The 18410-nt window shown below is 45.2% G+C and overlaps 1 protein-coding gene across 17 annotated transcripts in view; it reads right to left on the reverse strand.

Moving 5' to 3' along the window:
* Positions 1–18410, reverse strand: part of DNM1 (dynamin 1) — a 226670-nt gene that overhangs the window by 60712 nt on the left and 147548 nt on the right. For 16 of the 17 annotated variants that reach the window (XM_040324788.1, XM_040324782.1, XM_040324796.1 and 13 more), the window contains one exon: positions 6095–6208. In XM_040324788.1, coding sequence (XP_040180722.1) covers positions 6095–6208 — 114 coding nt within the window. Of the gene's footprint in view, positions 1–6094; positions 6209–10714; positions 10727–18410 lie in introns of all 17 variants that reach the window. The other variant, XM_040324783.1, reaches the window with a different exon arrangement.

Below are 18410 nucleotides of genomic sequence, written 5' to 3' on the forward strand. Positions count from 1 at the left end.
CTAATTTTAAGGTGTAATTCCACCTTCTGCCAAAGATAACACATAGATTCAGTGTTGGCATCAAATGTACTTAATTCTTATCTAAATGATTTTTTTTTAACTGTACGTCAAATTGGCTTCAAGCTGAAGAGCAGTATTAAAGTGTATGTAAACTCTAACAAGGTCATTTTCCTATTTGCGTCTTTGCTTGCTTTTGGTCTGTTTAATATACTTTTGAAAGGGTTTTGCAACTAGCAAAGGAAAGTTTGTAAAAAATAAAAACTTCAGCATCGTCAGCCACCAACTAGCATTTTTTGAGAGAATATTAAAAGAGATGTCCAGCCAAAGCTTGTTTGGCTGGACTTCTCCTATGGATCACAGGAGTGCAGTTTGTTTTGCACTCCTGTGACCCGTTTTCATCAGAGAGCGGGCTGTGACATCACAGAAGTCAGTTCAGTCTTCAAGACAATAAAGTCTGGATCTGCCAGGTGCCTGGACTGACACCTGGCTCAGCCTCTCAGCGATCGGCTGGAAGCCTGAGTCATCCACCCCCAGCCCCTCCTACAGCCCAGCACTCCAGTGAGCGCTGGGGGGGAGGGGCATAGCTGATAGCTGATGACTGACATTCTACAGCTCTCTACTGAAAACCGAGCGATCACTAGTGTTCGCTCACTTGTTCTCAGTACAGAGGCGCCAGGGGACAGATGCAGCTATAGTAGGATTCCTAAAAAAATATGAAAAAAAACTTTAACGTCAATAAGTACAACTGTGAAATCTTTATTTATTTACATGCATTTGTTGGTTTATACACCATCTTTAATTGGCATTTACATTTCAGAGGGCTCCTTGATGAGTTGTATGGGTTTTTAATTGGTTTTAGGGGTTAGGGTGTTAAGTCTTTTTTTTACAATGCTATATTAAATAAACGATACATACTTTTACATAAGCAGGGAAGCGGATTGCCTTTTTCGAGTGGTTTAGTACTACATTAAATTCCCGTAATTGTCATCTTACCAAAAATCAGCCATAGAGAGTTAAAGTATCTGAACTAGAAGGCAGTCAATTTATATTTCATGTTGTCATCAAAATAGGGAAGGCACTTGTGGCTGGAAAGAGAGCTTTTAAGGCAGCTTACAGTAGGGAGACAAAAAGAAAATCTAACTAATCTAACTATATGTCAGCAGACATTGTTATCCTGCATTTGACATGTTTGGAATACACGTCAAACACAGGGCAGCAAAATTTGATTGACTTTCAGTGAGATGTACACATGGCACTTCAGAGACTGTGCTTGACCTGCTTTGCACTGCGTTTCTTTGAATGCCCCATGTGCTATTGAGCCACATTTTAACTCCATATAAAGCAGGTCAAATTCAGGTATTTTCTTGTCAAACTCTGAGTTTGTCATTCAAATGCATGTACAGTGCATCCGGAAAGTATTTACAGTGCTTCACTTTTTCCACATTTTGTTATGTTGCAGCCTTATTCCAAAATGGATTAAATTCATTATTTTACTCAAAATTATACAAACAATACCCCATAACGACAATGTGAAAGAAGTTTGTTTGAAAACTTTGAAAATTTATTAAAAAGAAAAAAATCCCATGTACATACAGTAGGTGAACCCGATTTTGTGTCAATCTCGCTCTCTTTCTCGGCGAGATTGAGCACCTACGAGCCCCATCGCGGGAGCCAGCGCCGAGCTGGCTTGCCGCGATGGAGACAGAGCCGTCATAGAAGCGACGGGAGATCAGACTTGGATTCCCGCCAATTCTACACGTGTGCGGCGTTTGTTATGAATCCTGAGGGGGAAGTCCCCGCCGGATTTTAAATAAAAATCCGGCATGGGTCCCCCCCTCAGGAGCATACCGGGCCCTTAGGTCTGTTATGGGTTGTAAGGAGAGCCCCCCTACGCCGAAAAAAACGGCGTAGGGGGTCCCCCTACAATCCATACCAGACCCGTATCCAAAGCACGCTACCCGGCCAGCCAGGAAGGGAGTGGGGACGAGCGAGCGCCCCCCCCCCCCCTCCTGAGCCGTACCAGGCTGCATGCCCTCAACATGGGGGGGGTTGGGTGCTCTGGGGCAGGGGGGCGCACTGCGGCCCCCCCACCTCAGAGCACCCTGTCCCCATGTTGATGAGGACAGGGCCCCTTCCCGACAACCCTGGCCGTTGGTTGTCGGGGTATGCGGGCGGGAGGCTTATCGGAATCTGGGAGCCCCCTTTAATAAGGGGGCCCCCAGATACCGGCCCCCCACCCTAAGTGAATGAGTATGGGGTACATCGTACCCCTACCCATTCACCTGCAAGAAAAGTGGTAAAAACACAAATAAACCACACAGTGTATTAAAATATTTTATTTTTCTGCTCCGGAGGCCGCCCCCTGTCTTCTTTATTAGCTCTTTTACCAGGGGGGGCTTCTTCTTTGACGTCTTCGGGTGGGTGGGGGCCACCGTCTGGTTCTCTTCCACCGCCGGGGGGGGGGTGGCTTTTAAAAAAGCCCCCACCCCCCCGGCGGGTTTCCTCCGGCGTCTTCGGCGGGGCTCTTCTTCTTCCGCTATCCCGACGGGTCTTCTCAACTCTCCGGGGTTCTCCTTCTGTCTTCGCCGCTCTCCGTTGTTGACTCGGCGCACCCTGGTTCTTCGTCTCGCTGTCCGGTGTCTTCTTCCGTGCTGTACGTCTTCTCCTTCCGTGCTGTGATGAGTTCTTCTTCCGTGCTGTGACGTCATGTTCTTCACTTCTCTCCTTCTCCCGATGTTGACACGCCGGTCCTCCTCGCTGAAATGACGGATGCGCGCCTTGCATCGGACCTATATAGGCCTCACAGTCCCATCATGCTCTGTACCTACCCATGTGATACCTACCCACGTGGTAGGTATCACATGGGTAGGTACAGAGCATGATGGGACTGTGAGGCCTATATAGGTCCGATGCAAGGCGCGCATCCGTCATTTCAGCGAGGAGGACCGGCGTGTCAACATCGGGAGAAGGAGAGAAGTGAAGAACATGACGTCACAGCACGGAAGAAGAACTCATCACAGCACGGAAGGAGAAGACGTACAGCACGGAAGAAGACACCGGACAGCGAGACGAAGAACCGGGGTGCGCCGAGTCAACAACGGAGAGCGGCGAAGACAGAAGGAGAACCCCGGAGAGTTGAGAAGACCCGTCGGGATAGCGGAAGAAGAAGAGCCCCGCCGAAGACGCCGGAGGAAACCCGCCGGGGGGGTGGGGGCTTTTTTAAAAGCCACCCCCCCCGGCGGTGGAAGAGAACCAGACGGCGGCCCCCACCCACCCGAAGACGTCAAAGAAGAAGCCCCCCCTGGTAAAAGAGCTAATAAAGAAGACAGGGGGCGGCCTCCGGAGCAGAAAAATAAAATATTTTAATACACTGTGTGGTTTATTTGTGTTTTTACCACTTTTCTTGCAGGTGAATGGGTAGGGGTACGATGTACCCCATACTCATTCACTTAGGGTGGGGGGCCGGTATCTGGGGGCCCCCTTATTAAAGGGGGCTCCCAGATTCCGATAAGCCTCCCGCCCGCATACCCCGACAACCAACGGCCAGGGTTGTCGGGAAGGGGCCCTGTCCTCATCAACATGGGGACAGGGTGCTCTGAGGTGGGGGGGCCGCAGTGCGCCCCCCTGCCCCAGAGCACCCAACCCCCCCCATGTTGAGGGCATGCAGCCTGGTACGGCTCAGGAGGGGGGGGGCGCTCGCTCGTCCCCACTCCCTTCCTGGCTGGCCGGGTAGCGTGCTTTGGATACGGGTCTGGTATGGATTGTAGGGGGACCCCCTACGCCGTTTTTTTCGGCGTAGGGGGGCTCTCCTTACAACCCATAACAGACCTAAGGGCCCGGTATGCTCCTGAGGGGGGGACCCATGCCGGATTTTTATTTAAAATCCGGCGGGGACTTCCCCCTCAGGATTCATAACAAACGCCGCACACGTGTAGAATTGGCGGGAATCCAAGTCGGATCTCCCGTCGCTTCTATGACGCGCTTGCTGGGATGTGCTGTCACTATTCCAGTGAGTGGGAGATGTCGGCGAGATCTCGGCACCCTGTCGCCGAGTATCAGCGCGACGCTGTCGTGCTAAAAGCACAATATCACAAACACCTACTGTACACTAAGTATTCACAGGCTTTGCCTTGACACTCAAAATTGAGTTTAGGGGCATCCTGTTTCCACTGAGAATCCTTGAAATGTTTCTACAACTTGATTGGAGTCCACCTCAGTTGAGTGGACATGATTTGGAAAGGCACACATCTGTCTATGTAAGGTCCCACAGTTAACAGTACAGTGCACAAACCAAGCCATGAAGTCCAAGAAATGGTCTGTAGACCTCCGAGACAGGATTGTATTGAGGCACAGATCTGGGGAAGGGGGCAGAAACATGTCTACAGCATTAAAGGTCCCAATGAGCACAGTGGCCTCCACCAACCGTAAATGGAAGACGTTTTGAACCACCAGGACTCTTGATAGAGTGGGGTGCCTGGCCAAACAGAGAGATCGGAGGAGAAGAGCCTTAGTCAGGGAGGTGACCAAGAACCCGATGGTCACTCTGACGGAGCTTCAGCGTTTCTATATGGAGAGAGGAGAACTTTCCATAAGAACAACCATCTCTGCAGTACTCCACCAATCAAACCTGTATGGCAGCGTGGCCAGACGGAAGCCACTCAGTAAAAGGCACATGACAGACCACCTGGAGTTTGCCAAAAGGCACCTGAAGGACTCTCAGACCATGAGAAACAAAATTCTCCGTTCTGATGAAACAAAGATTGTACTCTTTGGCCTGAAAGGCAAGATTCATGTCTGGAGGAAAGCAGGCACCGCTCATCGCCTGGCCAATACCATCCCTACAGTGACAACATCAGGCTGTGGGGATATTTTTTGGTGGCAGGAACTGTAAGACTAGTCAGGATTGACTAGATCAGGGATATGCAATTAGCAGACCTCCAGCTGTTGCAAAACTACAAGTCCCATCATGCTTCTGACTCTGGTGTCATGCTTGTGGCTGTCAGAGTCTTGCTATGCCTCATGGGAATTGTAGTTCTGCAACAGCTGGAGGTCCGCTAATTGCATATCCCCGGACTAGATGATTGCAAGATGCATGCAGCAATGTACAGAGATATCCTTGATGAAAACCTGCTCCAGAACACTCTGGTCCTCAGACTGAGGCGAAGATTCATCTTCCAACAGGACAACGACCCTAAGTACATAGTCAAGATAGCAAGGGAGTGGCTACAGAACAACTCTGTAAATGTCCTTAAGTGGCCCAGCCAGAGCTTATGAACATATTATTTTGTTTTAATTTTTTATTTTTAATAAATTTGCAAAGAACTTCTTTCACGTTGTCATAATGGGGTATTGCTTGTAGAACTTTGAGGAAAATAATGAATGTAATCCATTTTGGAATAAGGCTGTAACATAACAAAATGTGGAGAAATTGAAGCGCTGTGAATACTTTCCAGATGCACTGTATTTACATTTGATTGACAAAAACACCCAGGGACATGAGCTGCCCATTGATGCAAATCTATAGTCCAATGAACAGGACGGAAGTGGGATGGTGATGATGAGAGCAGCAAATTTGAAATAGTGGTATCATTCTCTAGCTATAGGGTGTGTCAAATGTTTGTGATCCACAATAATTGGTGAACATGTTTTGGTTGCTATTTCTGCCATATCCTTACCTATCTGGAACACTAATGATTGACGGTTAAAAAAAGGAGAATCCTAGAATCAAACTAAATTCATGTAATGACCTAGTTGTAGTGGGTTTGTATGTGTGGTCTAGCCAAAAGGTCTTCACTTGTCCCATGCAAAGCACACTTGTTTTTAATCTATCCAGAGGAAATTAAGCTTTGGTAGAATTGACTGGTCTGGATAATATCCATGTCAGTCCACTGTCCCACCATGTCGAATGCATCATCTTCCGTGCCAAGGCTGGCACCAACTAACTGGTATGTAGAATTTTTTTATGTACAGTAATTCTTCTATTTTCACAGTTGGATCGTTAATTAAATATAATAAAAATCTAAGCAGAAGGCAAGAACAATACAGAAATCTAAAATATAGTTCAGGCATATATTTTATGAAGTGGAAGACATACCTCATCATCTTTGTACCAAGACATGTTCTCCGCTGTAAGGACAAACCAATATTCCTTTGCGCCGCCTTTCATTATACCAATGTTGTTAATGGTCAGCCACCCCTTCCGGATGACCTGTTCAACGAAAGGTGAACTTGTCACTGCAGGGAGACACAGGTACACTACAAACAACCACCCAGACCGTCATTTATCAGTACATCTGAGGAAGAAACTGCAGTCAACTGTCACCAACCGGATACTCCTCTTCCTTTTCCTAGAGCAACTCGAAGAGCAAAGGGAGCACTACTATTGACTATTATGGGCAACACTTACTTCCTGAAGCAGTTCTTCTCCCTGACACATTGATAAAATTAGGTTCTTTGTGTTTAGTGTTAGAGAGAATTCAAAATGACAAATTGTCTGCATGCATTGAACACATTAAGGTTACACAGCAACTTATCAAAACTAAAAAAATATATATATAATTTTACCTGCTCTCTATAAAAGCTGCCAGTAACATGTAGCAGATCAGATCAAGAAAAATAAAAGTATAGTATTGAAGCACGATGGCTTTCAGTGCTTCTGTATTCTGCCATTCAAAGCATGTTGATCCATAAGGTGAACAGAACTCAGCATCAATGGACCACAGCGTTCACAGAACATGGTGTGCAGAATGCAGAAGGCAAAGAAAATGGGTGTTCTGTTAACCTTACAAGCAGGACCACCCAAGTTCTATGCCCATATTGAACAGAAAAACACCTGTGTACACATACCCTAGAGAAACAGGTGTATGTGACAACAAGGTACCTTGGTCACTGGACCATGTGTCCACTGGGTTGTATCCGGTCAGTGTACACAGGTCAACAAAAGCATCATAACTCAACACATCTGAAAACAGACAGTACAGGAAAGCTACACACACACAAATACTGGCTATTATTACATTTTTATAAGTGTTAATGTGAAAGTCACTAGCAAGCCAAATTAAACCTGTCCAAACCTGGGCAATTCAAAAATGCATATGGTCTAGAAATGTAGTTGTAACTACCTTTAGTGAAAGCGGCATCTCAAAAAAATAAATAAAATCAGCAGATACAGACATAGGCAGCTGAAGTTAAATCCAAACCTTTAATTTTCCAGAAAATTTGGCTGCCCGCTCATAGCACCTGAATCCCTACTGGTCACATTAAAGGACCAATAGGAGAGCTGTGGTGGTGATGGAAGTGGCTAGCTCAACTTTAACAGGAAAAGCTAAGATTTGCATTGATAAAGAAAATAAATTATTATACTAATACTGTATATTTTACTAATAGTTAACCAACAATAATGGGGGACATATTATAGAATGTATTTTACTTTGCAGTAAAGTATTATTCTTAAAATTCTTCAGAATTTGTGGTTTGTAACAGCTATTAATACATTATCATGAAAAATGTTTGAGCCCTTCCTGCCCCATACTGGCAGCCCTTAAACTGGGTCTTAACACCAGGAGGCAGGGCGGACTTCCCGATCATGTGATCACTGTGATTGTCTCTAACAGTAATCATATGATCGGCAAACCACCCCCCCCCCCCATCAGAAAAAGAGACTTGGACTTGCTGGGAGCATACAGTGAGCACAGAAACCTTGGTAGCCATGGACATATATGTGTAACAGAAAAGGCCCAATCTGCCTTCTGTCTCCCATATGCAATATGTGGTTGGCAAGAGGTTACAGGAGGTTTTACATGTCAACTGTCTTAAAATGTTTGCTTTTTTTTTTAAAGATGCTGGGTTTTGGCACAGTCAATCATGTACGATTTCCACGGCCATGCTAATCTCTTCCTAAATTATATTTAATCTTCACTTTGACTTTGTAACTCTTTTCTTCTAAATAAACTTTCAAAACTGTTCATTGTGAGCCGAGGTTATTGATTTTCTTTATTAGTATGTAACTTTTGCCATATATATTCACTGATAATTTTGACATGCAGCTTCCACTCAAGTTTAGTAAACTCTGCTTACATATATTTAAAATTATGTTGTGAATCACCCAGGTTATGACACATTTACTTTAGTCTCTCTAAAGCTGGCAATGCACTATACAATCTGATTGTACAATCTCCCTTAGCGTTACCAAAACAATGTAATATGAAGACAAACCTAAACAATTGTGTTAATTAGAATTAAATCAGGCAGGCCATTATACTACATAGTTGACGGGAGACCTAAAGGAGAATATTTAATTAGACTGTACAGTGCATGGTCAGCTGATGATTTAGTTCACAGTCAAATAATAGATACAAGGTATAACAGGATCTGTGTTGCTGTCGACAATGATCATAAAAGAATTGTGTTGTTGAACAAATTTGACGTTTGTAAGAAGAAAAAAATAAATCTCCTCTCTTGTCATATAAGTTATGCCGCCACTGTAACTGACAGAAAAAAAAATGTCACTTTAATTTTAGCATTCAACATGTGTCTACAAAATTATTCTGATACATTTTCAATTCTATATTTTGTGCTTAAAAAACAGAAATGTTCAGTAAAACAAATTGACCATTTAGAGAGCAGTTTGCAATTAAACTGCTAAAAGCTGGGTCCTAACTGAGCTACCACACACCTCTGCTCTGCAGCATTTTATTACATAATATCAAATAATAATAAAAACGTTATAAATTAATTGTGCTGAACATTCTGACTGTTTAATTTATTCAACTAGCACATATTACAGGACATTTAGATAACCATGTGGCAGAGAGGAGATGCAAAACGGGCCACCCAAGTATCTGAACATCACACTATTATGAGGCCACATAAGGAAAAGTTAAGCGTGAAAGATGATGGGGTCATTACACTGTTTGAAGGCAGGAATGTGACAAGCTGTGGTTAGGAGATGCATGCACACACTTCAGGCAAAATCTGCAAACTCACTCGAAACACAAGAGCAAAACGCCGGCCATCTTGTTCAGTGCTCGGCCAGACCAGACAATGAAATGGCAGCAAGCCTTCGTCTGCTAAATAGGCAGCAAACATCATCATGTGCTCTGTCACTAAACAGAAAAAGCTTGCCAAAGCCAGTGATCTCATATCTGTAATTTGAACACTGCTCTCTTCCAGCGAAGCAGATAGAAAGGATGGAATTGCAGTCTGTGAGATGTTTAAGTCTAGGTCTTTCAAAGTTTTTCAGTGATCAAGCTGGTCATGAGATGAGGCCCATCTCCAATGTATACTGTATTTCCATAAAAAATATATGATTTTTATTAGGAGCTTCCTCATTTATGAGACTCTTCCAACTAAACCATTTTTGTTATGGTTTCATAATAATTGAAGGGCTGGGCACGTGGGCTACTTCAGTGAAATGTTGCCATTTTGGTGAAATTCACTGTCAATGGGAAAGAGGAAATTAAAGGAACTCTGCCTTGTGAGAATCATGTAGGCTACCATTGCAGACCCCTCCTTTAAAGAATAGTAGTTCCCTGGATGTCATGGAGATTGACTTCAATGCCTTTTGAATTGCTGGCCTGGAACAAATATAAAAATAAAGCACTCCTACACTTTTCTGACATTTGCATGGTAGCACTTTGGTAGTGCACTCATTAGGATGTGCCAGGTAATACATTTCCAATGGCTACCCAAGGGAATGCATATGCAATGTGTTGAACTGTGCTGCAAAAACAAATGGTGCATGTCCAATATTTTGGATGTTTTGGTGCGTTGGCAGCACATTTATTTGAACGGGCTACCTAAACACAATGTATGCAAAAATATGCATTAACTTGCATGCACTAACGCACACACCCACCAAGACACCGATGTGTAAATGTGACCTTACAGCATGCTTGTTCTGTGTCTGACCTAAAAGCACTTAAAGACTAGCTTCCCCTTTTGGATTCTGTTGCACACTACACCCATAGTAAGGGTGAAACATGTAACATGGTACTAAGCACCCCAAAAGCCCTAGTGTGACAACATGTGGGGGATCTTATGCAGCAGCTATCATTTTTTAATTCTGCACAGTGGAACCCCACACAGCTGCATCATCCTTTCACTGAGACCATTATTCTTGCTTGCCACCATGGCAGAAGGTCTTTTAGTTCTCAATGGCACAAGTGTGGTAACTACTACATTAATAGTTCATTGACATTACCTCCAGGGTGAAAGCCTGCACCTCAGTACAGGCACAAATTCAGAGGAAGAGTCTGCAGGAGCCTGTCCATTGCACCCACTGATAAAATATGGGTGTATGTATTTATTCATTCATTTGTTTTTGTAATAGGTGGACTTTTAGACCCAAGTCTTTAAGTCAGGCACCTAGCATTCAATTAAGCAGGCCAGCAATGGCAGTGCCTGTATCATTAAATGGCTCCTAAGGTTTACGAAAGCTCCATTCAACTGCCCTGGACCTTCTCTTTTGCTCCCCCCCCCCCAAAAAAAAACATTATAAGCCTAATTATTTTACTTATTTTTTACATACAGAAAAATAAACAGTAAAAATACCAAATAAAAAATAAAGCAACGATACACAAATAACGACCACTTTTAAAAAATAAAAAAACACAAACACAAAGAATACAAAAAAAAAGAAAGAACTAAACTACCCTAGTACACTGGAAAAACCTTAAACAAAAAAAAAGGGAACAAAAACTGTTGTTCAGATTACCTCAAATTCCATCTGTTTTTAGTCCACAGAGAAAAAGAAAAAATTGTTTTATTTGACCTCATAGTGTTGCACCTGACTTACCTCACACCAATATTACCTCATAGTGTTATACCTAACTTTTGCCTCATAGTCCTATTTTACTTCATAGTGTTATAGCCAACTTTTACCTCACACCCAATATTGCCTCATAGTGTTATACCTAACTTTTGCCTCATAGTCCTATTTTACTTCATAGTGTTATAGCCAACTTTTACCTCACACCCAATATCGCCTCATAGTGTTATACCCAACTTTTACCTCATAGTCCTTTTTTACTTCATAGTGTTATAGCCAACTTTTACCTCACACCCAATATTGCCTCATAGTGTTATACCTAACTTTTGCCTCACATTCATATTACTTTGAACCTGACTTGTACCTCACACTTATATTATCTAACAGGAAGTAATTCTGTAAAGCTGTTGCCAGTAGCAATCCATCTGATTTCACCATTACTTTATGGGAAAATATAAATTATATATACATGGGAAATACTTTTTTTCATTTTGGGTAATGTAAGGAATGGTCAAAACTAGAGATGAGAAAGCCTGAGGGAAAAAAAAAACAGAAAAATATATTTTTTTCAGTTTTTTCCAAAGCCGTTTTTTTGTTATTTTTCTGAAAAAAATAAGAGTGTGGAGTAAGTTATTTTACAGTGATAAATAATATTTCTTTATCGTTACATCACGGGACACAGAGCGGCATTCATTACTATATGGGTTATATGGAGTACCTTCAGGTGATGGACACTGGCAATCTCAAACAGGAAATGCCCCTCCCTATATAACCCCCTCCCATAGGAGGAGTACCTCAGTTTTTACGCCAGTGTCTTAGGTGTTGGTCATGGTTTAGCTTGCCTCCGCATCCTTGGGATTAGGTGAGCTAACCGGTTCTGTCCAAAGGCCTCAGCGCTAAAGTGGTCAGTAACCGGACCCCAAACCCTTGGGGTATAGCCCATAATGCTTTTCTTTTTAGAGAGCTGGACCCTGGGCCCAGAACTTAGAAACCTTTGGGTGCCTAATGTTTCTGTTGCCAGAGTGCTATATGGGCCCAGGACAGTGGATCCTTCATAGGAACCCAGGGCCTGAAGGTCTAGACATCCCCACAGAGATGGGGGAAGATTGGGCCTCTTGCTTGGCAAAGTCCTGCGGCATGGAGCAGGTAAGTGAGGGGAAAACTTGCGGAACTTGGTTCTTAGCAGGTTTTTTCTGGGGGGTCACAGGGGACATGCCTAAAGTTATGCGCTGCATCTGGCAAACTAGTCACATATCTTAATGATAGGATGGCTCTATGTGTATTTTTTCCCCATAAGAAGTGACCTCTCTTGTAGTGTTGGAAAAGCATTTGAGTAGGGCCTGTGTAATATAAAGTGTATGTGTGTGTCAGAGAGCTATGCTTACCTGCAAGCCTCCAGGCGATGCTCCATCAGTCTTCCTCCTCAGAGCCTGCAAAGCAGGCAAAACGCTGACCTCCTCGTGGTTCCAGCTGGAGCAGAGAGGCTCCCTTCCCCCCAACCCCCCCCCCCCTATCGGCGGGCGCGCGTTCACGTGTTATAGGCGCAATTCGCGCCGTTTAGCTGAGGGGGGAAGGGCGGGTCAGTGGTTTAAGGAAGGGGCGGCCCTTCCTTTTCGTTCCAAACAGCATTCGATACATTGGAACTGGGGAGGAAAGACCAGAGCGGCAGCACGGGGCGCCGAGGACACACAGTGGCCAAAAAGAATATTGCAGTCTTCAGAAGACTGTTTTCAAGCCTAGAAATAGGCTGTTTCTTTTCCATCTCATAGTTTTTCTTGCAATACTACTCAGGGGGACAGAATGATTTTTCTTTCCTGGATTTGAAACAAAAAAAAGTCATCTAGGGGAGAGGAAGCATTTTTTATCCCCCAAACAGGTGTTTGGGCAATTAACTTTTATAGTTCCAAGTACCAATAGGTAGCAGGTGTACCTCGGTATTGTACCATGGCATCCGGGTCAGAGGGTACAAGAGGTGGGGATTCCCCCAGAGAGTCTGAGGTCTCGGACAAAGCTATGCCGCTGCTTTCCCCACAGGGAGCCTTGGGGCCATCGGGATCTGGGGCTGGAGCTGGCGCGGGTCAGTCCAACCCTAAGATGGTCACGGACGAGGTATTACTCACCTCTTTAAGAGAGATGGAGAAAAGAATGGGAAAAATGATAGCCACAGCTATGCGGGGCAGTAAACGGATTAGATCTCCGTCGCCCGAGCGTGGACCCTCAGAAGAGGAGGTCCTTTCCTCAGGGGAATTGGACGATCTCTTGGACAAGGACCAAGTAGGTTCAGGGATCGAAGATCCGGATACAAAGGAGTCTGGAGCAGTCTCCCAAGGGGAGGGCTGGTGGATTTAGGCCTTAACGGACTTGGTCCATAATGCATTCAACTTGCCAGTACCAGATCTCCAGGTGTCGACGGTTTCAGCTTTGGGCTCACTGAGGGCGCCTCAAAGCAATGCAGTGTTTCCGATCCACCCTCTATTAGAGGGAGTTTTGTTCCAAGATTGGAACAAGCCAGATAAAATCTTCTTACCACCTAAAAGATTCTCTGCCCTATATCCTATGGAAGATAAATTTTCCAAGAAATGGGCTACTCCTGCAGTGGACGCAGCCATCTCATGTGTTAACAAGTCGTTAACATGCCCTGTAGAAAACATACAGGTATTCAAGGATCCAGTTGATAAACGCTTGGAAGCACTACTTAAGAACTCCTTCACTACGGCAGGGGCAGTAGTACAGCCAGCTGTGGCTGCGATTGGGATTGCTCAAGCATTATCGGATCAAATTAAGCAGATGCTTAAACTTATTCCTGCCCAGCAGGCAGAAGAATTTTCGGATGTCCCTAGGGCCATATGTTTTACAGTAGACGCAATTAAGGATTCTATCCAGCAAGCGTCACGTTTATCGTTATCCCTTATCCATATGAGAAGACTCTTATGGTTAAAGAGCTGGGAGGCCGAGCCCCCATGCAAGAAGCTCCTGGTAGGGTTTCCCTTCTATGGAGGACGACTCTTCGGAGAAGACCTAGATAAATACATTCAGACCATTTCAAACGGCAAAAGTACTCTCTTGCCAACTAAGAAGAAGTTTCAGGGGCCTGCGTTTAAACGACAGTACTCCCCTGGGCAGGGGCCCTCTAATGCCAAACAGTATCGACGGCCTTCTGCAAAAGCAAACTTCGGCTTCAACAGCAAGTCTCAAGGACAGGCTGCTAGAGGCAGAAAGCAGTGGTTTTGCAAACCAGCAAAACCAGCCCCCAAGCCCTTATGAAGGGGCGCCCCCACCCACGAAGGTGGGGGGAAGGCTGCGACTCTTTTCAGAGGTTTGGGAAGCCAGCATTCCCGACGAGTGGGTACGGCTACAAATTAGATTTCCTAAAGTTTCCTCCTCCTCATTTCCAGGAGTCGAGGATTCCAAACGATCCGGAGAAAGGAGCCGCTTTAATGTCGGCATTAAATCATCTACTTTCCCAGGAAGTAATAGTAGAGGTACCAGTCCTGGAACAGGGGCTAGGTTTCTACTCCAACCTATTCATCATCCCGAAGTCCAATGGAGATGTCAGGCCAATTTTGGACCTAAAGATGGTAAATGCATACCTAAAGATCCGCTCATTTCGGATGGAATCCGTGCGGTCAGCAGCTGCCACACTCCAAAAGGATGACTTCATGGCGTCCATAGACATAAAGGATGCCTACCTTCATGTTCCAATTTATCAGCCACATCAAAAATATCTACGCTTCATGGTGGCTTCGCGTCACTTCCAATTCGTGGCGCTTCCCTTCGGGTTGGCTACGGCCCCCCGGGTGTTCACGAAGGTCCTAGCTCCAATCCTAGCCAAACTAAGGATCCAAGGGGTCACGATCCTAGCATACCTGGACGACCTCCTAGTCATAGATCACTCGTCTCCCGGCTTGGAGCGAGCAGTGGCCCTCACGGTCCAATACCTCGAGAAGTTCGGCTGGGTCCTAAATCGAGAAAAGTCAGCTTTCCTGCCCACAAGGCAGTTGGAATATCTCGGCATGAGATTAGACACAGAACAACAAAGAGTGTTTCTACCTCTGAGGAAGGTCAAAGCCATCAAGGAATTAATCCTACTGATTCTAAGCAAAAAGGAACCGACTATTCGCCTATGTATGAGGTTACTAGGCAAGATGGTGGCCACATTCGAGGCGGTACCATTCGCCCAGAGTCACACTCGCATCCTGCAGGCAGCCATCCTGTCAGCATGGAGCAGAAGGCCACAGGCCTTGGATATCCCGTTGCCGCTCTCATCAAGAGTCCGACAAAGTCTGTGTTGGTGGTTAGACCCTCAGAACCTACTGAAGGGGAGATCTTTCAGCCCAGTGGCTTGGAAGATAGTGACCACAGACGCCAGCCTGACAGGCTGGGGAGCAATTTTGGATGGTTGCACTCGCCAAGGTACTTGGGCAAAGCTAGAGGAGCAGTTGCCCATCAACATCTTGGAGCTCAGAGCTGCTCGACTAGCCCTCAGGGCTTGGACGTCAAAATTGCAGGGGTTCCCGGTGAGAATTCAATCAGACAATGCCACGGCCGTGGCATACATAAATCACCAAGGGGGAACCAGGAGTCAAGCCGCTCAGAGAGAGGTGAGCTTGATTCTCCTATGGGCAGAGGCTCATGTGCCCTGCATATCGGCAATATTCATTCCCGGAGTGGACAACTTTCAGGCGGACTTCTTAAGCCGCCAGACTCTATGGCCGGGGGAATGGTCTCTGCATCCACAAATCTTTCAAGCACTCTGCCAAAAATGGGGAGTGCCGGACGTGGATGTCATGGCATCGAGACTCAACAAGAAGCTAGACAGGTTCATGTCCCGCTCAAGGGATCCGATGGCCTGCGGAACCGATGCGCTGGTTTGCCCTTGGCATCAGTTCAAACTTCTTTATGCGTTTCCCCCGCTTCAGTTACTACCCCGCCTGCTGCGCAGGATCAGGGTGGAGCACATACCAGTCATCCTGGTAGCTCCAGCATGGCCCAGAAGGGCATGGTACTCACTAATCCTAAAGATGGTAGTGGGAGACCCTTGGACTCTTCCTCTACGGCCAGACCTGCTATCGCAAGGTCCGATCCTCCACCCTGCCTTACGGCATCTAAATTTGACGGCCTGGAAGCTGAATCCCTGATTCTCAGGGGTAGAGGTCTGTCTCAGAAAGTAATCTCTACCCTAATCAGAGCCAGGAAACCGGTCTCTAGGGTGATTTATCACAGGGTCTGGAAGGCCTATGTAGGCTGGTGTGAGTCCAAGCTATGGCTTCCTCGCAAATTCACCATTGATAGAGCAGAAATCTGTCCTTTGATTGTGCTTAATGCCAATCCTTTATCCACTCCTAGCTGGAGAAAACTTAAAACTCTGTCAGTGTGGTTTCAGCGGCCGCTGGCCACCCACTCGCTGGTTAAGACCTTCCTTCAAGGGGTCTTACGTATTAAACCTCCAGTTAAATCCCCGCTTTGCCCGTGGGATTTAAACCTTGTTCTGTCAAGTTTACAGAAACAACCGTTTGAGCCGTTGGCTGAAATTCCTTTGGTTTTACTGACAAGGAAGTTAGTATTTTTGGTCGCCATAGTTTCCGCAAGAAGAGTATCGGAACTGGCGGCCTTATCCTGTAAGGAACCATATCTTATTTTTCATAAGGACAGGGTCGTTCTCCGCCCTCATCCTTCCTTCCTACCGAAGGTTATATCCAGTTTTCATTTGAACCAGGATTTGGTATTACCATCCTTCTTCCCTAAACCTACTTCCAGAAAGGAAGGGTTGCTGCATACCTTGGATATCGTCATGGCCATGAAGGCCTATCTTAAAGCTACAAAGAAGATCCGGAAAACAGATGTGCTGTTCATATTACCGGATGGGCCCAAGAAGGGGCAGGCAGCTGCAAAGTCCACCATTTCTAGGTGGATTAAGCAATTAATCACTCAGGCCTACGGCTTGAAAGGGTTGCCTCCTCCAGTATCATTAAAGGCTCATTCTACTAGGGCCATGGGCGCCTCCTGGGCAGCACACCACCAGATCTCTATGGCTCAAGTTTGCAAGGCGGCAACCTGGTCTTCTGTCCACACGTTTACAAAATTCTACCAGTTGGACGTAAGAAGGAATTCTGATACAGCCTTTGGGCAGGCAGTGCTGCAGGCTGCAGTTTGAGACCCTCGGATTCCGGGGGCTCCTCTTTTTTGAGTTAAATTTAAAATTTAAGATTATTTTTCTCAACTAAGTTGGATTTATTATGATTTGAGTATTTCTCTAAATTAAATCCTTTTGTCTTGGAGATGTTCTCCCTCCCCTCATTGTAAGCATTGCTTTGGGACATCCCATATAGTAATGAATGCCGCTCTGTGTCCCGTGATGTAACGATAAAGAAAAAGAGATTTTTAATACAGCTTACCTGTAAAATCTTTTTCTTGGAGTACATCACGGGACACAGAGCTCCCACCCCTCTTTTGAGGACCATTTTGGGAGGCATACTGCTTGCTACAAAACTGAGGTACTCCTCCTATGGGAGGGGGTTATAAAGGGAGGGGCATTTCCTGTTTGAGATTGCCAGTGTCCATCACCTGAAGGTACTCCATATAACCCATATAGTAATGAATGCCGCTCTGTGTCCCGTGATGTACTCCAAGAAAAAGATTTTACAGGTAAGCTGTATTAAAAATCTCTTTGTCTATGACATGGTATTCACACTATAGAACATGAACACCTTCATGAAAGATTCATGTAAAGTCTTAAATTATTGCAAGTTCTCTCAGGTGAAGCCAAGCAAATCCTCGAATACAATTCAAATAACACTATACTTCGCGATGTAGTTCTCAAACAAGAGAAATGTGTATTCCTGTCACTAGGGGGCACTGTAGGGGAAAGGCTCCAGTTTAATTTTCCTACAGTTGGGTGATTGTTGGGATACAGTAGATGATGGTTTCTGTCCTCCCAGGCCCTATTTCACAGGTAAGAGAGTACATTTGTATGACAAATTTGTTTATCTTTTTTAACCTTTAAATGATTCCTATTAGGCTAGGTTCACACATGTCCAGTGTGAATTTTCAGTTCAGCTGCGATTTAGATGGGGATCAGATGCAAATTTTAGGAGCCGTCGGCCACCGGCATCTTTGACAGTAGTTGGTTGTTAAGGAGCGGGTGACTCTTCAGCTCTCAGCTGTGGGGGGAGGGGACAAGGGCCTATTCCCCACAACCCTGGCCAATGGCTGTGGGGGTCTGAAGGCAAGGGGCTTATTGGATTCTGGAAACGCCCTTTAACAAGCCTGAGGCCTCCAAATCCCACCCCCCCCCCATGGGTGTATACTCTTATTTCAAGCATAATACTTTTATATACACTGCATTTCATGTTCCCGGTGTAAAAAAAAATCTTTCAGATTGTAAAACTAATCCACACTGACTATTTTTTTTTCTGAAAATTTCAATTTTCCCCCCCCCCCCCCTCCAAAAAAAAACAGGCTTCAAAATTTCTGGAAATTTTACATCTCTAGTCAAACCCACTCTTGTGTCCTGTTGGGGAGTTTCCCTGTCATTTTTTATCCTGGAGATGAAACAGGAAGCTAGTAGAAATCTGTCCAAATGAGGGGAAATCGCCATGTAGACAGTGTGAGCAGGTGTCACCATTAAAAGACCTCCTCTCTA

The sequence above is a fragment of the Rana temporaria genome, chromosome 9, assembly GCF_905171775.1.
Source record: "Rana temporaria chromosome 9, aRanTem1.1, whole genome shotgun sequence".
NCBI lineage: Eukaryota > Metazoa > Chordata > Amphibia > Anura > Ranidae > Rana > Rana temporaria.